Source organism: Rhinopithecus bieti, unplaced genomic scaffold, assembly GCF_001698545.2.
Source record: "Rhinopithecus bieti isolate Rb0 unplaced genomic scaffold, ASM169854v2 scaffold_74621, whole genome shotgun sequence".
Taxonomy (NCBI): Eukaryota; Metazoa; Chordata; class Mammalia; order Primates; family Cercopithecidae; genus Rhinopithecus; species Rhinopithecus bieti.
This window is the reverse complement of record NW_016827731.1, coordinates 202,019-223,279: the sequence shown is the minus strand read 5'-3', so window position 1 is coordinate 223,279 and position 21,261 is coordinate 202,019. Positions and strand designations below refer to the sequence as shown.

Below are 21,261 nucleotides of genomic sequence, written 5' to 3'. Positions count from 1 at the left end.
GTGCTGGGATTACAGGCTTGAGCCACCGCGCCCGGCCTAGTTTTCTTTTATATGAGTTTTTTTTTTAAAAAAAACCATTATTCTCAGTGCCAACACTGATGGAAGGTAGCAAACAGCAAGCTCCAAAGGGAAAAAATACAAGCAATGGAGGACAAAATGTAATCAACTGAATGAAAAATACATATGAAAGACATGAAAATATCATCTATACCTTGTTAGGTCGATTCCTGGGGGATCTTGCTTTAATAAATAGATTAGTCGATTTGGAGTAGTCACAAGAATATCTATAGGAAAAACAAATGGTAGAAATTGCAAAAAACAGGATTTATCTCTCTTGAACTAGGAATTAAACCCCCTCAACTTCAGTTAATAACCTGAAGTGGGAAGTAGTCATAGCCAACAACACAAAACTATTATATCCCTACTTTCCTTTTATTATATCTGAGCAGCTTTCTCTTTTCTTTTTTTTTTTTTTTTTTGAGACAGGGTCTTGCTCTGTCACCCAGGCTGGATGGAGTACAATGGTGTGATCATAGCTCACTGCATGCAACCTCAAACTCCTGGGCTCAAGAGATCCTCTGGCATCAGCATTCCGAGTAGCTGGTACTACAGGCACATGCCACTGCACCTGGCTAATTTTTATTTTATTTTTTGAGATGGAGTCTAGTTCTGTCACCCAGGCTGAAGTGCAGTGGCGCGATCTCGGCTCACTGCAAGCTCTGACTCCTGGGTTCATGCCATTCTCCTGCTTCAGCCTCCCAAGTAGCCGGGACCACAGGCGCCCGCCACCACGCCCGGCTAAGTTTTTGTATTTTTAGTAGAGATGGTAATTTTTTTTTTACTTTTATTTTGTAGAAACAAGGTCTCCCTATGTTGTCCAGGCTGGTCTCGAATTCCAGGGCTCAAGCAATCTCCCTGCCTCAGCCTCCCAAAATGCTGGGATTACAGGCATGAGCCACAACACCCAGCCTCTTCTCCATTTCTAAGAGGCAGGAACAATTTAATTTTCAAACCTTTTTTTTCCCCCAGGAAAATCATTTTTTTAACATGGAATTTTATGCAGGAGACCAAGATTAAAAAAAAAAAAAAACAAACCAACAACAACAACAGATGAAAGCTTATCTCCAAGTGGACAATGTCAAAAAACAAAAAGAAAGGAAAGTAGATGAAAGCAGATTCTCTGGCTGATATAAGGGTGGGGATGTAAGCCATCCTTTCTGTTTTTTTAAACATGGAGTCTCACTCTGTTGCTCAGGCTGGAGTACAGCAGTGCAATCACAGCTCATGGCAGCCCTGAACTCCTGGGCTCAAGTGATCTTCCCACCTCAGACTTCCAAGTAGCTAGGACTACAGGCGTGCACCACCATGCCTGGCTTTTTTTTTTTTTTTTTTAATTTCTTTTAGAGATTGAGTCTCGCTATGTTGCCAAGGCTGGTCCCAAACCCCTGGCCTCAAGCAATCCTCCCACCTCAGCTTTCTCCATACCTGTAGCTGGGATTACAGGTGTGAGCCACTGCACCCAGCTATGTGTGCCATTCTTGTCTGCCAGAGTATTTCAATGGCAGATTAAAAATCAATGGTATAAATCAGAATTTTTCAGCCTCAGCACTGTTACCATTTTGGGCCAGCTAACTCTTCGTTGCAGGGGACTGTCTTGTGCATTGCAGAATGTTTAATAGCATCCTTGGCTATAGGCCAGTAACTACAGGCTAGTAGCACTTCTCCACAGTTGTGACAACTAAAAATGTCTCCAGATTATTGCCAAATGTTCCTGTGGTAAAAGGTGGGGAGCGAGATTGTCTCTAGTTGAGAATTACTGGTATATATGTTATGTATAACTTCTCAGTAGAGTGAGAAGGGAATCTCTTTAGTTCTTCTAAAATTCAAATTTTATACATACATGACTATACTTTAACAATACTTACATAGCAATTAGGATATTTGTAATTTCCAGATTCCTTACATGTTCTACATCCCATGTATGAATTCCTTACCAAACTTTTTAGATGATTTAGGTCCAAATTTCTTGGCTGCCACTGCTGCTTTGTGGATCATATGTATCCTGAATCCTGTTCCCTCAGAAATTTTTATTAACTCTCTGTGAATCTAAAAAAAAAAAGATAAAAACATTAGCTGCTAACATACTTGGACAAGATGTATACTCTCTTTTACATGATTAATAAAATAAATCTATTACCAACCCATGAATATCTGAAATTAAACTCATAACTATCTGTAGATGAACCTGAAATCTCAGCATTTTGAAACTTCAATGCCTAAAAAGATTCAATAATTTCTTCAGGTGGAATAGACTAGTTCCCAGAGATAAAACTAATCGGCCAAGCGCAGTGGCTCACGCCTGTAATCCCAGCACTTTGGGAGGCCAAGGCGGCGTGGCGGACACGAGGTCAGGAGATGCGAGACCATCCCCTGGGCTAACACGGGAAACCCCGTCTCTAACTAAAAAAAAGACAAAAAATTAGCCGGGTGTGGTGGCCCGGGTTCCTGTAGTCCCAGCTAGCTCAGGAGCTGAGGCAGGAGAATAGCGTGAACCCGCAGGAGGCGGAGCTTGCAGTGGAGCCGAGATCGCACCCGCACTGCACTCCAGCCTGGCAACAGAGTGAGACTCCGTCTCCAAAAAAAAAAAAAAAAAAAAAACTAATCTATTAGTATGTGTTTTCAGAATATGCAGTACTATTGGCTGGGTGCAGGGGCTCACCACCTGTAATCCCCAGCACTTTGGGAGGCAAGGTTGGGGCAGATTCAGTTTGAGGCCCCAGGAGTTCAAAGACCAGGCGCTGGCCAACGTGGCAAAACCCATCCCTCCTACTTAAAAACACAAAAAACAATTAGCCCAGGCGTGATGGTCAGCCCTGTAATCCCAGCTACTTGGGAGGCTGAGGCAAGGAGAATCACTTGAACCTGGGAGGCAGAGGTTGGCAGTGAGCTAAGATGGCACCACTGCACTCCAGCCTGGTCCACCCAGAGTATGACTGTCTCAAAAAAAAAAAAAAAAAAAAAAAAAAAATATATATAATATATATATATAACACACAAACACACACAGCCACCAATATATAACACCATACACACCACAGTAACTATTACAAGACTAATGCTTCCATAACTTGGTATTGTTTTATATTAAGCCACATTGGGAGGGTGGAAGCAGATCACTGTATACGTTTTCCTTTCTCAAAAAAAAACTGAGATTGAATCAGGCATAATGACTCATGCTGTAAGCCTGTAATTTGGTAGGCAAGGTGGGAGGATCACTTGAACCCAGGAGTTCAAGAGCAGGGCCTGGGTAACGCATAGGGAGACCGTTGTTCTACAAAAAAAAAAAAAATTAACCACGCCCGCAGTGCATGTGCGCTATAGTGCCAGTTAGCTCAAGAGGCTAAGGCGGGAGATCTCTTGAGCCAGGAGTTTTGAGGTTGGCAGTAAGCCATGATTCACATGCACTTGCATGCCCAGCCTGGGTAACAGGAGTAAGAATCTGTGGCTAAAACCAAACAAATAAAAGTAAATACAAAGCCCAAAAACTAAGAATGAGTATTCATTTTTTTTTAGATAAGAAAAACCAAATGTCCAAGAAGGACTGTATTTCATTAGCCTTTGCAACTTCAAGACCTTAAAGCATTTACCTAAAGAAGTGTAATTATTAAAATCATTCGTGTTTTAGAAACGTATAGAAAGCTTAAAAAGATTTGCCCACATGGTGTAAGACCAGAGCACTCCCTGCTGTGTAGAGGATATTGAGCGCCATGACAGAAGACACGGGCCCTTGCTTTTTAAGATCTTTTTATTACACTCCAAATAAGAAAATCACTTGAAGTAAACACCAATCACATTCTCCTTCCACAGCTACAAGTCCATAGCCTGGCTGGGCAAGTTCTCGTGTTGGTGATATAATCAGGGCTTCTGAAGCCTTTATTTGGGCAGGTTGTTCAGCTGGCATTAAAATACGGAATGCTAAAAGCTAATGTTTTTACCAGATCCGGTTTGGAGCAGAGCCAGAAGTTTTTCCCGACCCTAAAAAATGGATATTATTAAATACTAAAACTAAGTTAACATAAATTTTTCAGAGCCTGGTCAAATAATGTTTACCCAGCCATAGAAAAAAACAAATAAAATTTTATGTAATGATCCATTCATTTCAAGTCACATCTGCTTTTCCCCCACATCTTCCATCCATGCCACCAACCATCGCCCCAACAAAGTTTCTGAGCCATTGCCCTTGAATTCCCTTTGAATGAGTGTAAGAAATACAGATTAACTAACTCAAAGATAATCATAACCTAAGTTATATCCATATTTCAATTTTTCTTTTTCCACTTAACTTATTGGAACAAAATAAAATTTAAACCAACTTTTTGTTCCTGGTAATCTGTACTTGCTCAATCAACGTAGGAAGGTTTTAATTAAAACAGAATGGCTGAAGAAATAAAAAATGGCAATGACCTGAGGCACAGAGTAATTTATAGGAGACAATTTTCTTTTTTTTTTTTTTTTTAGATGGAGCCCCGCTCTGTCGCCCAGGCTGGAGTGCAGTGGCGGGATCTCAGCTCACTGCAAGCTCCGCCTCCCGGGTTTACGCCATTCTCCTGCCTCAGCCTCCCGAGTAGCTGGGACTACAGGCGCCTGCCACCTCACCTGGCTAGCTTTTGTATTTTTTAGTAGAGACGGGGTTTCACCGTGTTAGCCAGGATGGTCTCGATCTCCTGACCTCATGATCCGCCCGTCTCGGCCTCCCAAAGTGCTGGGATTACAGGCTTGAGCCACCGCGCCCGGCCTAGGAGACAATCTTCAAAAACTCACTGTGATTTTTTTTTGACAGAAAGTCTCACTCTGACACCCAGGCTGGAGTGCAGTGGCGCAATCTCGGCCCACTGCAACCTCTGCCTCCCGGGTTCAAACAATTCTTCTGTCTCGGCCTCCCAAGTAGCTGGGATTACAGGCACAAGTCACCGCACCCAGCTAGTTTTTGTATTTTTAGTAGAGACAGGGTTTCACCATATTGCCCATATTGGCCAGGCTGGTCTTGAACTCCTGACCTCGTGCTCTGCCCGCCTCGGCCTCCCAAAGTGCTGGGATTACAGGCGTGAGCCACCACGTCTGGCCCACCGTGAATTTTTTTTTTTTTTTGAGACGCAGTCTTGCTCTGTCGCCCAGGCTGGAATGCAGTGGCACAATCTCGGCTCACTGCAAGCTCTTCCTCCTGGGTTCACATCATTCTCTTGCCTCAGTCTCTCGAGTAGCTGGGACTACAGGCGCCCGCCACCACGCCCGGCTAATTTTTTGTATTTTTAGTAGAGACGGGATTTCACCGTGTTAGCCAGGATGGTCTTAATCTCCTGACCTTGTGATCCGCCTGCCTCGGCCTCCCAAAGTGCTAGGATTACAGGCGTGAGCCACCACACCCGGCCCCACTGTGATTTTAAAGCTTTAAGCTAAAGCCATGACAGAGACAATCTTAAACAAAAATTAAAAGCACATTTACTATAACATGAGTCAACAGCATCATTTAAATGTATGAATGTATTCTCATTTCAGCTCTCAAAGAAAATGAAAAGGACTAGCATAGATGAAAAGGTATCTTACATCCTTTGGAAACCAGAACTGAACGCCATCTTGGTTACATGGGGAAAAAAGCCAACTCTCATTGCTACAGAAACAAACCTCAGAAAAACTTAACGTCCGAAAACCTAAGTTAATCCATACCTCTATCAACAAGTGACCGGATAACAAATTGTGGTATATTCATACAACATACTACTACTCAGTAACAAACTATTGCTATATGTAATATAGACGAATCTCAAAGCATTACACAAAGTGAAAGAAACCAGAAATAAAAGATTAATGTGTGATTCCACTCATATAAAACTCTAGAATACAGGCAAAAGGAATATACAGTAGTAGAAATCAGAATAGAAATTGCCTCTGAGCAGGGGCAGGGTGAGGACTGACTGGAAAGGGCACAAGAAAATTGTCTGGGGTAATACATATGTTCTCCATCTTCACTGGAATAGTGGTTACACAGGATATGCATTGCTGAAACTCACTAAACAGGGCACTTAAAAATCTATGCATTTTATTGTATGTAAAGTGTACTTTAATTATAAAAGTATTGGGAAAATAAGTCAGGCTATGTACAAGAACTTCAGAAAGCATTTGTATTTCTGGAGTAGTTCCTGGGCATTATAAACTAAATAAACAATGAACGAATGAAACATAATCCCCATTCTCCAAGGGGTTACACACTAGTAAAATGAAAAAAATATGATTGGTGCGAATACAAAGTAGTGTAAAATGTAAAATAAATGTTGTAAGGAAAAGAACACACCAAACACCAAGGAGAACTGCAGTGTGGAGGAAATGGTACTGGAAAAGGAAGAAGATCACATCTAGATGGAGTGATCAAGGCAACTTTTATGGAGGCACAGGCATTTGATGCACTTAAAAGGAAGTGAAGGATTTTAACAGGGGAGATAAGGTGGAAAGAATAATTTCAAGAAGAGAGGGAAGAGAATGAGCAAACACACAGAGGAAGGAATGTTACAGGCATTCTAGATCTTCATACTCACATGCAGCATAACTGGGATGGCTTGCATTTGGATTGGCGTAGGCATTTGGAAACCTGCATCTAAAATGTTCTGAAGTAGTCGAGAATTGATTTTATATTCCTGGTCAAGTTGCTGAAATGTAGCAATTGGGTCAGGAAGATCGGTTCCTTGGACGTGAATTTTGTGTTTATTCCGCAAGAAGTTTATCTGAAAAGTGAAGTAAAGAGGCCCCCATGGATATGGCCAAATAAATACATTCTCAGATATTTTAAAGCAACATTAACAGTTTCTGGGATAACCTTTAGCAGCATATGAAACCTTTCGGTTAAATCCAACAACCAAAACATCACAGATATTAGGTACATTTCACGCGCTTTCATAGAAAACCTCCATAAAATGTCTATGCTTTCTTCATATTAATGTGTTATTATCACAGTCATAACTTCTAACCTTAAATAAACTTCTTAGAAGTCAGGCATTGAATCCATCTACTATTTTAATATGGTGATTAGCATACAAGTATCAATGCTTTTTGATGATTTACCCTAAAACTCTGCTTACTAAAACTGAATGCCAAAAAGTAGAGTCTAGTAGTGTTGATTTGGTTTGTTTCCCCATTCTCTGGACCAGAGACAGCCAAATTCTGGTTTCTGGGTTACTGAAGCATTGCCATACTAATCCCTGAAGTGAGCTGAACACACCTCTCCATCAGGAATATGGCAGGTGTACAGCAGACACAAAAAGGGTGTATTTGTTGTTTCTTCCATATCCTACTCCTCTTAATCCCAAGTCATAAAATACCTTCTTTAAGAATTCTAACCCTCTAATCTGTGTCAGAGGAAATCCTTCTAAACCGGTCAGCTCAACATAGAGAAAGGGGTTACAAAATTTTAAAAATGTAATTCTAAACATACTATCAATCTTGAAACTTGAGCAGGTCAAGAATTTTATATATGTATCTGTAATTTAAACTTTAAAATGTTCACCCACAGCACAAACGCCTACTTTGCTTTACGTTTTCATTAAAGTAAAATCTAAATGAATGTAATTAACCGTCTGTCTTCACAAAACTATATTCATGTTAACAACAGAATAACCCAGGTCCAGTGAAGAAGTCACTAGGTCAGAAAATATATATACTTTTGGCCCCAAAAGATTTTTCTACCTTTTCCTTTCTGAGATGCTCCAACTTTCCGGAAGTGAGTTTTCTTTCTCTCTGAACTTTTTTGTCTTCAATCTTTGCTTCTACAGATGATATCCACTGTATAGTAGCACCTTCTTCTTGGGAAGTAATTTCTAAAAAATATTTTTAAAAGTAAAAGATTTTAACGGTCTAGGCAAAACAGTGAGGACCCGTCTCTTCAAAAAAAATTAAAAATTAGCCAAGGGTGGGTGGTGGTGCATGCCTGTAGTCCCAGCTACTCACGAGGCTGAGGGGGGAGGATCATTTGAGCCTGGGAGGTTGAGGCTGCAGAGAGCTGTGATCACGCCACTGCATTCCAGCCTGGGTAACAGAGAAAACCTTGTCTTGAAAAAAAAAAAAAAGAAAAAAGGTTTTAATCTTGGGTGTATGTGCAGCAAGAGAGCCATACCTTCACACTAAAAAAAGAAAAAGTACAGCTGATGCAACTAGATAAGAGAAAGTAATAGGATGTATAAAAATGGAAATGAAAAGGCAAGTTCAGCCAGGCGCAGTGGCTCACGCCTGTAATCCCAGAACTTTGGGAGGCCGAGGCGGGCGGATCACAAGGTCAGGAGATCGAGACCACGGTGAAACCCCGTCTCTACTAAAAATACAAAAAATTAGCCGGGCACGGTGGCAGGTGCCTGTAGTCCCAGCTACTTGGGAGGCTGAGGCAGGAGAATGGCAGGAACCCGGGAGGCGGAGCTTGCAGTAAGCCGAGATCGTGCCACTGCACTCCAGCCAGGGGGACAGAGCGAGACTCCATCTCAAAAAAAAAAAAAAAGAAAGAAAAGAAAAGGCAAATTCTGTGTTGCTACGATCAGAGCTCTGAAGCTCACTATCTTCCCTTTGTTGGCTGTTTCAGCAGTGTACTGAGTATACTTGAAAACAACAGGGGTTTAATTGAAAAGCAACTTAAACAATGAGAAATTTCTTTTTCTTGATTTGAGATGGTCATGGTCTGTCGCCCAGGCTGGAGTGCAGTGGCGCGATCTTGGCTCACTGCAACCACTGCCTCCCTGGTTCAAGCAGTTCTCTGCCTCAGCCTCCCAAGTAGCTGGGATTACAGGCAACCACCACCATGCCTGGCTAATTTTGTTTTGTATTTTTAGTAGAGACAGGGTTTCGCCATCTTGGCCAGGCTGGTCTCAAACACCTGACCTCAAGTGATCCGCCTGCCTCGGCCTCCCAAACTGCTGGGATTACAGGTGTGAGCCACCATGCCCGGCCAAACAATGAGAAATTTCAATAAGGCAGCCAAGTTCTCTATATGTAAACAAGCAACAACTAAAAAATAAATATGATGAAAGATCTCACTTAAAATAGCAATGACTGGCCAGGCGCGGTGGCTCACGTCTGTAATCCCAGCACTTTGGGAGGCCAAGGCAGATGGATCACCCGAGGTCAGGAGTTTAAGATCAGCCTGGACAACATTATGAAACCCTGTCTCTACAAAAATATAAAAATTAGCCAGGCATGATGGCAGGTGCCTGTAATTCTAGTTACTCAGGAGGCTGAGGCAGGAGAATCACTTGAAGTCAGGAGGTGGAGGTTGCAGTGAGCCGAGATTGTACCACTGCACTCCAGCTTCGGTGTCAGAGCAAGACACTGCCTCAAAATAAATAAATAAATAAATAATAAAATAGCAATGAACATAACACAATACTTTGAGCTACTCAATATTATAAAGACAGCCACTCTCCCTCAATCTACGAAGAACACTAGTCAATTAAAAGTAATGGCAGAATTGTTTTGCTGACTAGACCAGCTGACTTAACAGTTTGTATGGGAGAATGAATATGTAAGACTAACCTAAATTTTTTTTTTTTTTTTTTTGAGACAGACTCTTGTTCTGTCGCCCAGGCTGGAGTGTGGTGGCATGATCTTGGCTCACTGCAACCTCTGTCTCCCAGGTGATTCTCAGCCTCCCTAGTAGCTGGGACTACAGAGGCATGCCACCACGTCCAGCTAATTTTTGTATTTCTAGTGGAGACGGGTTTTCACCACGTTGGCAGGCTGGTCTCAAACTCCTGACCTTGTGATCTGCCCGCTTCGGCCTCCCAAAGTGCTGGGATTACAGGTGTGAGCCACCACACCTGGCCTAACTTAAAAAATTTCAAGTTTAATAAGCAAAGACTAGTTCTACAAAGACTAGTTCTAATTTCTAAATTAGTTCTAAAACTAGCAAAGACTAGTTCTAATTTCTTAATTTTTTTTCAACTTCACCAAGGCATAAATATATACAATAATCTGCATATATTTAAAGTATCTAATTTGATGAGTTCTGACATATCTACACACCCAAAACACCATCACCACATTCTAGGTTATTTCTATCACTTCTCCAAATTTCCTCATGATCCCTTATAATCCATCACTCCATGCATAGGCAACCACCAATCTAATTTCTGCCACTATAGATTAGTTTGCCTTTTCTGGAATTTTATATAAACGGAATCATGTCCTATGTACTAATTTTTGTCTGGCTTCTTTCACTCAAGATAGTTATTCTGAAGTTCATCTATGTTGCAGCATGTATCAACAACTTACCATTTTATTACTAGGTAGTATTCCATTGTATGGATGTACAGTTCATCATTCACCTGTTGAGGGACATTTGGGTCATTTCCAGCTTTTGGCTATAAGTAATGTTGCTATGAAAATTTGTGTACAAATCTTCCTGAAGATGTATATTTTCCTGTCTCTTAGGTAAATACTGACAAGTAGAATAGCTGGGTAATATGGTAAATATATGTTTAACTTAAAAAAAAAAAGCCAAACTATTTTCCAAAGTGGTTGTACCATTTTACCATCAACACTATGAGAGCTTGTTTCTGTACATCCTTACCCATAGTTGGTACAGTCACTCTTTCAAAATTTTTAGCCATTCTAATGAGTATGTAGTAGTACTGTACTGTGGTTTTAATTTGCCTGATGGCTACTGATGTTGAATGTCTTTTATGTGCTTATCACCATGTGTACTACCTTCTTTAGTGAGTAGATACAAGTCCTTTGATATACATTTTGCAAATATTTTCCCATCTGTGGCTTGCCTTTTCATTTTCTTAATGTTATCTTTTGAAAAAAGAACATTTTTAGTTTTGGTAAGTCCAATGTATCAATTTTTTCTTTTTAAAAAATTTTTTGTTGCTATTGTGCTAAGGAACCTTTACATATCTCAAGGCCACAAAGATTTTTTTCCTATGTTTTCTTCTAGAACTTTTATAGTTTTAAACTTCAGTCTATTTGAAGTTAATTTTTGCTTACAATGTAAAGTTAGGTTTGATGTTCAGTTTTTTCCACATGGATCCAGCACTGTTTGTGAAAAGACTTTCTTTTCCCTGCTGATTTACCTTATTACCTCTGTTGAGAACTAATTGACCATACATGCACGGGTTTGTGGACTAGCTATTCTCTTTAACTGATCTATACATAAGGGGGTCTTCAAAAAGTTCACGGAAAATCCATATTATGAAGAAACTATGCAAAAATTTCAAATTTTTTTGCACCAAAATAAACTCATACCAACTTGTTATAATATGGGTGAACTGGATCCAGTCTGGGACACTAAGAAGGATAAGACAGCAGTTTGAAAAAAGCAACATGAATTCTTCTTAAAACTGAAGCAAGAACAAACTTCAAATTTACAGTGAAGCTTGGGTAGAAGAATAGTGAAATCACTGATGCTTTATGAAAAGATTATGGGGGCAAGGCCCCAGAGAAATCAGCTGTTTACAAATGGATAAACTGTTTTAAGAAGGAACAAGATAATACTGAAGTTCGTAGCACCAGACCACCCATTAAGAAGGAACAAGTTAACAATGAAGATGAAGTCTGTAGCAGCAGACCACCCATGTCAATTTATAAGGAAAAAATTCATCTTGTTCATGCCCTAATTGAAGAGGACTGTTGATTAATAGCAGAAACAACAGCCAACACCACAGACATCTGAACTGCTTCAGCTTACACCATATACATATATATTTTTCGAGATAGGGTTTTGTTCTGTCAGCCAGGCTAGAGTACACAGGCATGATCACAGCTCACTGTAACCTCAAACTCTTGGGCTAAAGCAATCCTCCTGCCTCAGCCTCCCAAGTAGCTGGGACTACAGACATGCGCTACCACATGCAGCTAATTTTCCTTTTTCTTTTTGGAGTCTTACTGTGTCACCCAGGCTGGAGTGCAGTGGTGTGATCTCGGCTTCGGCTCACTGCAACCTCTGCCTCCTGGGTGCAAGTGATTCTTCTGCCTCAGCCTTCCAAGTAGCTGGGATTATAGGCACCAGCTACCACATCCAGCTAAATTTTTTTTTTTTTTCAGTAGAGACAGGGTTTCACCATGTTGGCCTGGCTGGTTTTGAACTCCAGGCCTCAAGCAATCCTTCCACCTTGGCCTCCCAAAGTACTGGGATCACAAGTGTGAGCCACTGCTCCTGGCCCTATTTTTTGTATAGATGGAGTCTTGCTATGTTGCCCAATCTGGTCTCAAAATTCCTGGCCTCAATTGATCCTCCTACCTCAGCTTCCCAAAGCGCGGGGATTATAGGTGAGCCACTGCACCTGGCCTCCCTACCAATTCTTTGTTTTGTTATTTGTTTTTGAGACAGAGTTTCACTCTTTTTGCCCAGGCTGGAGTGCAATGGCGTGATCTCAGCTCACCGAAACCTCTGCCTCCTAGGTTCAAGCGATTCTCCTGCCTCAGCCTCCCAGGTAGCTGAGACTACAGGCATGCGCCACCATGCTTGGTTAATTTTGTATTTTTAGTAGAGACAGGATTTCACCATGTTGGCCAGGCTGGTTTCAAACTCCTAACCTCAGGTGATCCACCCGCCTCAGCCTCCCAAAGTGCTGGGATTACAAACATGAGCCACCACATCTGGCCTTCTACCTACCAATTCTTAATGAAAATAAGTTGAGCAAATTTTCCATCTGATGAGTGCCAAAACCACTGCTCCCAAATCAGCTGCAGACAAGAGCAGAGATTTCAAAAGAAATTTTAAACAAGTGGGATCAAGGTCCTAAATCATTTCTTTGAAGAACTTTAACAGAAGATGAAACATGGTTTTACCAGTTTGATCATGAAGACAAAGCACAATTAAACCAATGACTACCAAGAAGTGGTCCACTCAAAGCAAAAGTTGACAAGTCAAGAGCAAAGGCAACGGCAATAGGTTTTTTGGATGTGCAAGGCACTTTGCTTGTTGACTTTCTGGAAGGACAAAGAGTAGTATCTGCTTATTATGAGAGTGTTTGAAGAAAGCCAAAGCTTTAGCAGAAATTTCTACAAAAAAAATTCTGCTAGAATTCTAATTGGGATTGCGATGATTCTGAAGATCACTGTAGGGAGAAAATACTGAGTTGCCTAAAATATTGGTATGCCTCTCCACTCTACTGGATTTTATAACATATAAGGCCCATAGTAATTAAAACAAGCTAGTATTGGTATACAAATACAGAAACAGAAGAGGTCCAGAGATAGACTTGAATATATATGGAAAATCAGTATACAATTAAAGTTGCATTAAAGTCCAATAGAGAAAACACAGACTTTCAACATACGATATTAAGACAATTAGTCAACATAAGACAAAACACCAACATATGGTATTAAGACAATTATTCAGACATCTGAAAAAAATGTTAGCTCCCTATTCACTCCTTATACCAAATAAAATTCCACAGGGTCAAAGATTTTAATATAACAAATTGAAACAACAAATAAGAAAACATGGAAGTTTGCTGTTGTTTTTTGTTTGTTTGTTTGTTTATTTTGAGACAGGGTCTTGCTGTGTTTCTGTCACCCGGGCTGGAATGCAGTGGTGTGATCTCAGCTCACTGCAACCTCCCACTCCTGGGTTCAAGGGATTTTCCTGCCTCAGTCTCCCAAGTAGTTGGGATTACAGGTGTGTACCACCACATCTGGCTAATTTTTTTATATTTTTAGCAGAGATGGAGGTTCACCATGTTGGCCAGACTGGTCTCAAATTCCCTACCTCAAGTGATCAGCCCACCTCAGCCTCCCAAAGTGTTGGGATTACAGAAGTGAGCCAGCCTAGAATTTTAAAAAAACAAACTTAATGCACAGAAGGCCAAAAAGTAAATAAATAAACAAGCCAAGTGACATATGACAATCTGGAAACATATTTGTAAACATAATATGCTAGACATAGAGCTAATTTCCTCAATATATGAGGTTTAATAAATTAAGAAGAAACAGATGAACAATGTAATACGATAAGGAACAACGTAATACAATAAGGGTACAATGCATATGAAGAGACAAATTTACAAAAAGAGGAAAGTCTTATACCTTGCTGGAAGGCATCACAAAGTAGAATGACTTTAAAAAAATTTTTGTTTCCTTTATGAGACAGTTGGTACTAAATGACCCAAATCATTACTAATTCATAAGCTCTTCAATTTTCCAGTTAAAAATAGATACATGCGGCCAGGTGCAGAGACTCACGCCTGTAATCTCAGCACTTTGGGAGGCTAAGGCGGGCGGATCACGAGGTCAGGAGATCGAGACCATCCTGGCTAACACGGTGAAACCCCGTCTCTACTAAAAATACAAATATTTAGCCAGGCATGGTGGCGGGCACCTGTAGTCCCAGCTACTCTCGGGAGGCTGAGGCAGGAGAATGGCATGAACCCGGGAGGCAGAGCTTGCAGTAAGCCAAGATCGTGCCACTGCAGTCCAGCCTGGGTGAAAGAGCGAGACTCCGTCTCAAAAATAAACAAACAAACAAACAAATAAATAAAGATACATGCCTGGCCAGGCGTGGTGGCTCACACCTGTAATCCCAGCACTTTGGGAGGCCAAGGTGGGCGAATCACGAAGTCAGGAAATTGAGACCATCCTGGCTAACATGGTGAAACCCTGTCTCTACTAAGAATACAAAAATTAAATTAGCTGAGTGTGGTGGTGGGCACCTGTAGTCCCAGCTACTAGGGAGGCTGAGGCAGGAGAATGGCGTGAACCCAGGAGGCAGAGCTTGCAGTGAGCCGAGATCATGCCACTGCACTCCAGCCTGGGCAACAGAGCGAGACTCCATCTCAAAAAATAATAATAATAATAGATACATGCCTACACATTTATCATAGATCTACGGTCTAAATACATTTGTTGCCACAATGGTTACAGTACATAGCTGTATATTTCTGGTGGCCCAACATTTGAATCATTTTGCTAAGTTTGTGGCATGTCTTTCTCATTAATCATGGTAAAGGTTTTATCAAACTTCCTTGCAGCCAGGGAAGAATGACTTTTACTGCAGCACTGTAACAGCAAAAGCATGCAAACAATGTAGTAAATGTCCCTCACACAGTTACATGTCAAATCGATCATGGGGCATCCCTACAGTGTATGATGGGTTACTATGCTGGGTTAACAACGAACAAGGCAAAGTACTTCCTACTGATGGAATGTTTCTGGTGGATAAATCTGTTTGCTAACTCTGCAATTCCACTTCTAAGAATTTATGGGACAGATATATTCACATATACATGCAAAGATGAGTAGAATGACACTTCAAAACTACAACAGCAAAAATGTGAAAACTACAAATATCCATCACAAAGAAACTTGTTAAATCAATTATGCAATACACAATGGGATACAATGCTGTGTTAAAACCAACAAGGCAATGTACTTCTACTGACTCCAAACAACCTCCAAGATACATTGTTTTTAAAAAAGAGGAAGGCAGTAAGAGAGGTTCCCAACAGAGTGTATACAGAGTAATCAAAGTATATAGACATAGTATGTAGAGTATTTGTTTTTTTTTTTTGAGTCAGGCATAAATACATGGGAATAGAGTGTCCCCAGAAAAATACAAAAGAAATTGATTAACAGTGGCTGCCCCTGGAGAAAAGGGACTGGAGATAAACAATAGGAAGGAACTTTACTTTTCATCATTGTATAACTCAAGTGTTTACCAAAAAAAGGTAAATGATTAGGAAACTTAATATTATAGATTTTAAAAATATATAAATAGCCCTAGAGTACAAGAAAAACAAACAAACAAACAATCAAAAATGCCTCTGTCAAAATGGGCAAAGAGTAAGAACAAACAATTTGCAAAAGGTGAAATGTTAATGTCAATAAAGCATACAAAAATATGCTCGACCAGCCAGGTGCGGTGGCTCATGCCTGTAATCCCAGCACATTGAGAGGCGGAGGCAGGCAGATCACGAGGTCAGGAGATCGAGACCATCCTGGCTAACACGGTGAAACCCTGTCTCTACTAAAAATACAAAAAATTAGCCGGGGGCGGTGGCGGGTGCCTGTAGTCCCAGCTACTAGGGAGGCTGAGGCAGGAGAATGGCATGAGCCCGGGAGGCGGAGCTTGCAGTGAGCCAAGATTGTGCCACTGCACTACAGACTGGGCAAGAGAGCAAGACTCGTCTCAAAAAAAAAAAAGCTCGACCTCACCACTTATCAAAAAAATATAAATATAAAATAGTTTCAGGCCAGGCACGGTGGCTCACGCCTGTAATCCCAGCACTTTGGGAGGCCGAGGCAGGCGGATCACGAGGTCAAGAGATCCAGGCCGGCCCGGCGCGATGGCTCAAGCCTGTAATCGCAGCACTTTGGGAGGCCGAGACGGGCGGATCACGAGGTCAGGAGATCAAGACCATCCTGGCTAACACGGTGAAAACCCGTCTCTACTAAAAAAATACAAAAATCTAGCCGGGCGAGGTGGCGGGCGCCTGTAGTCCCAGCTACTCGGGAGGCTGAGGCAGGAGAATGGCGTAAACCCGGGAGGCGGAGCTTGCAGTGAGCTGAGATCCGGCCACTGCACTCCAGCCTGGGCGACAGAGCCAGACTCCGTCTCAAAAAAAAACAAAAAACAAAAAACAAAAAAGAGAGAGATCCAGGCCATCCTGGCCAACATGGTGAAACCCCATCTCTACTAAAAATACAAAAATTAGCTGGGTGTGGTGCCCGTACCTGTAGTCCCAGCTACTTGGGAGGCTGAGGCAGAAGAATCGCTTGAACCCAGGAGGCAGAGGTTGCAGTAAGCCGAGATCACGCCACTGCACTCCAGCCTGGCGACAGAGCAATACTTTGTTTCAAAAAAAAAAAAAAAAAGTTTCATTCATTAGCTTGGCAAAAAAATTAACACCAATAATATTCAGCACTGACAAGGACTTGGGAAGTCATTTTGTAGTATTTTTCAAAGAAAGGGTACATACCCTTTCACCATATGATGCTACTTTTGGGATGGTATTCTGCAGAAATAACAGTACTTGTACGAAAGGATTTACACACATAAGTATCTTTACTTAAAATTATCTTTGCTGTAACAATATTTCTAATGGCAAATACCTGGAAACAACCTGAGTGCTATCAGCTGACAAATGACCTTATGGTCTGACTTGTAGCCATAAGCCTGTATTATTTTTATAACTGAACAAAATTAAAGAGAAAACACATAACAGATATCAAACACTAACCTGAAGTCATCATCTTCCTTTTTTTCTTGCTCTGCTCTCTCTTCCTTTCAGTTAGGCTCTCTTCTCTTTTCTCTTCATTTTGGGGCTTCTGATGTGTTTGTGATGCTCCACACACACCCGGGACAGACTTCTTGTTCCCAAAAAAGTCCAGTCCCTGAAGCACCTCCGAAGAATCAAAGTCGTATTTCCTTTTTCCTATCTAAAACCCCAAAAATTTAAAATGAAACCTACTGACAGAATACCATTCCTTTCATTCAAGCAAGATTGTCCAATGACTCCTCTTTTCTACCTTTTCAAGTATCTGTCGAGCTAACAAGTGTCTGAGCAGATAGAATCTAAAGAGACCTTCTCTGACCTCATAATAGTAACAAATTAATATTAGCAATGAACACATATGCTTACTAAATGTCAAGCAGATTTCTAAGCATGTTTATACATATTAAACTGCTTCATATTTACAACTCTATAAAGTAAATAGCAGTATTACGAATGAGAAAACCAAGACATTCGGAAATTAAGTAACTTGAGGAAGGTCTTAAAATTAGTAACTGGCAGACTTAACATTTAGACCCAGATAATCTGGCTCGAGTTCATACTCACCAGTTAGAGAAAGAAGAAACACATGTCACACACACATACACATCCAAACAGCAAAGCAGACATTCAATATTTTCCACAATTGGGGCCCAATTGACTTCTCCCGATTTATCACTCACTACTTCTCTAGGTAAGATCCCCCATTTATAAATCGCTCTTCTCATTGGTTACTTAAGCCACGGGGTCGAAGCAATAAAAAGAACCACGCCCGGTACAACTATACGCTTGCCAAGCCAAACTTGGGGAGACTATAGTGAGAGAATCTGTTTTCTCCATCTTTGGTTGTTTCTGTTTTCGTAATTCCTTTCCTCTAGGTTCGGAGAAAAAGTTCCTTTTGAAACGAGGATTCCAACTTTGCTTTGAATAAGAGGGAGGAAACAGCGTTTCTGCGCCAGGCCCAACTAGGTCTACAATAGGATAGTTAAAGAGCTTATTCAGAAGGCTTCAACCGAGTAGGTGTGCAGGTAAGCTGAACACAAAAGGAAGCAAAATACCCCAAGGGGGGTGAGAGCCAGGCCACGCGTGTCCATGTGCGCCGGCCTCCCCCCGCAGCGGGTTCATTCCCGGGCTCCTGCTCCTTCTCAGTTACTCGGGCCTCGGTCCCTTGGGCACAATACCTGGAATCGAGCTGCGTCTGCCGAGAAACGTCTCGTGTCGAATTTGGCCCCCGCGCCGAGCCGGCGAAAGAGATCGTGGACGTCCATCTTTACCCAGAAAGCGCCACTATTCTACAGCGCCTGCGCAGATTACTTCCCGGGCCTCTGGCAGCGTCGGAAGAGGGCGTGAGCGTAATTGGCTCCCGTAGGCGGAGCCTGGCTGGGTGAGAGAGAAGAGGCTGTTTTACTACCGTGTACTCCGTCATTATTTATCTTTTTTTTTTTTTTTTCTTGAAACAAGGTCTCGCTCTGTTGCCCAGGCTGGGGCGCAGTGGCGCAATCGCAGCCTCGAATTCCTGGGCTCAAGCGATCCTCCCAGCTCGGTCTCCCAAACTGCTGGGACTACAGGCGTGTGTAAATTCTTTTAAAAAATATTAATCAGTATCCTGCTATGTTGGGCACTGTTCTAGACTTTGAGGGATACTTTAGTAAACAACATCTTAAGATTCCTCGTCTTACGAAGCTTACATTTTAGTAGGAACAACAGATATTGTTAACAAATAAGCAAAATCTCTAAAGTAATAAGTGCTATGAAACAAAAAGATGTAATTGATAGAGAAAATGATGGGGAGCTGACTTACTGAAATTCACTCTGTTGAAGTGATAACTTGAGCTAAGGAAGCAACCTGTCCAAGATCTGGGAACAGCATTCCAGACAGGGGAAACACGTGGCTGAAGAAGGGGAAAAAAAATTGGAACCTTGAGGGAATAGAAAGAATGTCAGTGTGACTGGAGCCAAGTTGCAGTGTGATTGAGTAGTATAGATAAGGTGGGAGGGACAAACAGAAGCCAGATCTCACAGAATCTTGTAACAGGGTCATAGTAAAGAATTTGGACTTCCACCTTGGGAAACTATTTGAAAATTTTTATGGAGAGAACATGATTTAGTTTATCACATTTAATTGTTTATATTTATTGCATCTGTACAAAATTATTTACTGCTTATTGCCTCTCCCTCTTCTGGAATGTAAGTCCCTGAGCACAGGGATATACCTTTGCTTTGCTGTGTATCCCCAGTTCCTGTGCACTTTGGTGAATGAATGAGTGGATGTTTCATAAAGGATTACACTGGCTATTTGGAGAATGGACCACAGAAAAGCTAACAGTGGAAACAGATTAGTCAAAGTAGAATGATGATCATGGCTTGTCTAGGTTGGTATCTGTGCTGCGAGAGATAAATGGATAGATCTGGCGTGTATTTTGGAGGTAGAGCTAAATGTACCTGACGGATTTTATGCAGAGATGAGAGAAAGGGAGGAATCAAAGATCACTCCTAGTTTTTTGGCTGAGTAGATGGCATGCCATTTACTGAGCTAAGAAAGCCTAAGAGAAGAAGGAGGGCTTTTTGATACAAGTGAGACACGGAGGGTGAAATCAATTGTTATGTTTTAGACGTGTTAAGATGCCTAGTTGACTTTAAGTGGAGACATCCAAGTAGGTAGTTGGTTCTGAATCTGAAGCTCAGGAACAAAAATTAGGGTTAGAGAAATTAATTTGGAAGTCATCAACATATAAATGATACAAAGGAGTTGCACCATATAAGCATTTAACTTATAAAAATTCAGTTATATGTATTTGACCAAAGAGAATGAGAAATACTTGAAATTGTATGGGTGAGTCCTTTACAATCAAGGAAAGCAGGTGTGAGGTGAGCATGAGGTGGGGGGTGTGAATCTGCCATTTCTCAGATGGATTCCATCCCTTACTCCCTATTACAGTGATGTGGTGGTGGTCTTCCTGTCTCAAGTGTGTCTACTCTTTAAAAATAGGAATTTCCCAAGTACTTTTGTTGTTCAATAAATCTGTTGTTCAATAAAAATAATTTATCTTCAGTCAGGCGCAGTGACTTATACCTGTAATCCTAGCATTTTGGAAGGCCAAGGTGGGCAGATTACTTCAGCTCAGAAGTTTGAAACCAGCCTGGGCAACATGGCGGAACTCCATCTCTACAAAAAATTAAAACATTAGCTGGGCGTAGTGGCACACACCTATAGTCCCAGCCACTTGGGAGGCTGAGGCAGGAAGATTGCTTGAGCTTGGGAGGCTGAGGCTGCAGTGACTCATAACGGCACCACTGTACTCCAACCTGGGTGACAGAGTGAGACCTTGTCTCAAAAATAAATAAAATTAATCTATCTCAACATAAGAGGAAAACTCAATATTAGTGTGTTGATCTTCAGTTTGGCACATAAATATGGCCAGAGCCATATATAAAATTAACATGTATGAAATGACAACTCCCGTGCTTTACGGATGACTTAGGGAATTTAAAAAAATTCAACTTTATGAGATATTTTTTCTTTATGAGCTCATTTAGAACCTAATCCCTATGTAAGTGGTAACAAACCCGTCTCCAAAAGCATGAGCCTGAATGTGATCACTTAGAGAAAATGCATGAATAGAGAAGGGGACCCAGGACTGACCCTATGGTACTCTAATGCTTGGAGATCAGGTGGAGGAGGAGACACCATAAAGCAAGAGTCTGAGAAGAAGCAAGTGAAGTAGGAAGCAAGCAGTAAGGTAGGAAGACCAGGAATTTGGCATCATCAAAGCCAGAAGAAAGTTTCAAGAAGAAGGTAGTGATCAGCTATTTCAAAGGCTGTTGAGAGGCTGAAGACAGAAAAGATCACTCCATTTGGCAATGTGGAGGTCACTAGAGCCCCTGATAATGTCAGTTTCAGGGACATTGGTGAATGGAGATGATTGGTGAAGGTGGTGAAATGGAGATGGATGAAACCAACTCTTCCAAAGATTTAGCTGAGCAGGATAACAGAGAAATGGGGTGGTAGCTATAG

The 21,261-nt window shown here is 41.3% G+C and overlaps 1 protein-coding gene and 1 long non-coding RNA gene across 2 annotated transcripts in view; one reads left to right on the top strand and one right to left on the bottom strand.

The window, feature by feature from the left end:
* Positions 1-18,617, bottom strand: part of DDX52 (DExD-box helicase 52) — a 32,929-nt gene extending 14,312 nt beyond the window's left edge. The window contains 8 exon segments of the mRNA XM_017864111.1: positions 212-284; positions 1,995-2,108; positions 3,886-3,976; positions 3,979-4,035; positions 6,591-6,776; positions 7,735-7,865; positions 17,214-17,412; positions 18,428-18,617. Of these exon segments, the coding sequence (XP_017719600.1) occupies positions 212-284; positions 1,995-2,108; positions 3,886-3,976; positions 3,979-4,035; positions 6,591-6,776; positions 7,735-7,865; positions 17,214-17,412; positions 18,428-18,514 (938 nt within the window). The 5' untranslated portion in view covers positions 18,515-18,617.
* Positions 17,634-18,481, top strand: LOC108523479 (uncharacterized). Its single transcript, XR_001883822.1, has 3 exons — positions 17,634-17,940; positions 18,125-18,274; positions 18,396-18,481. It is a non-coding gene; the product is annotated as an uncharacterized LOC108523479 (long non-coding RNA).
* Positions 18,618-21,261: the final 2,644 nt, after the last annotated feature.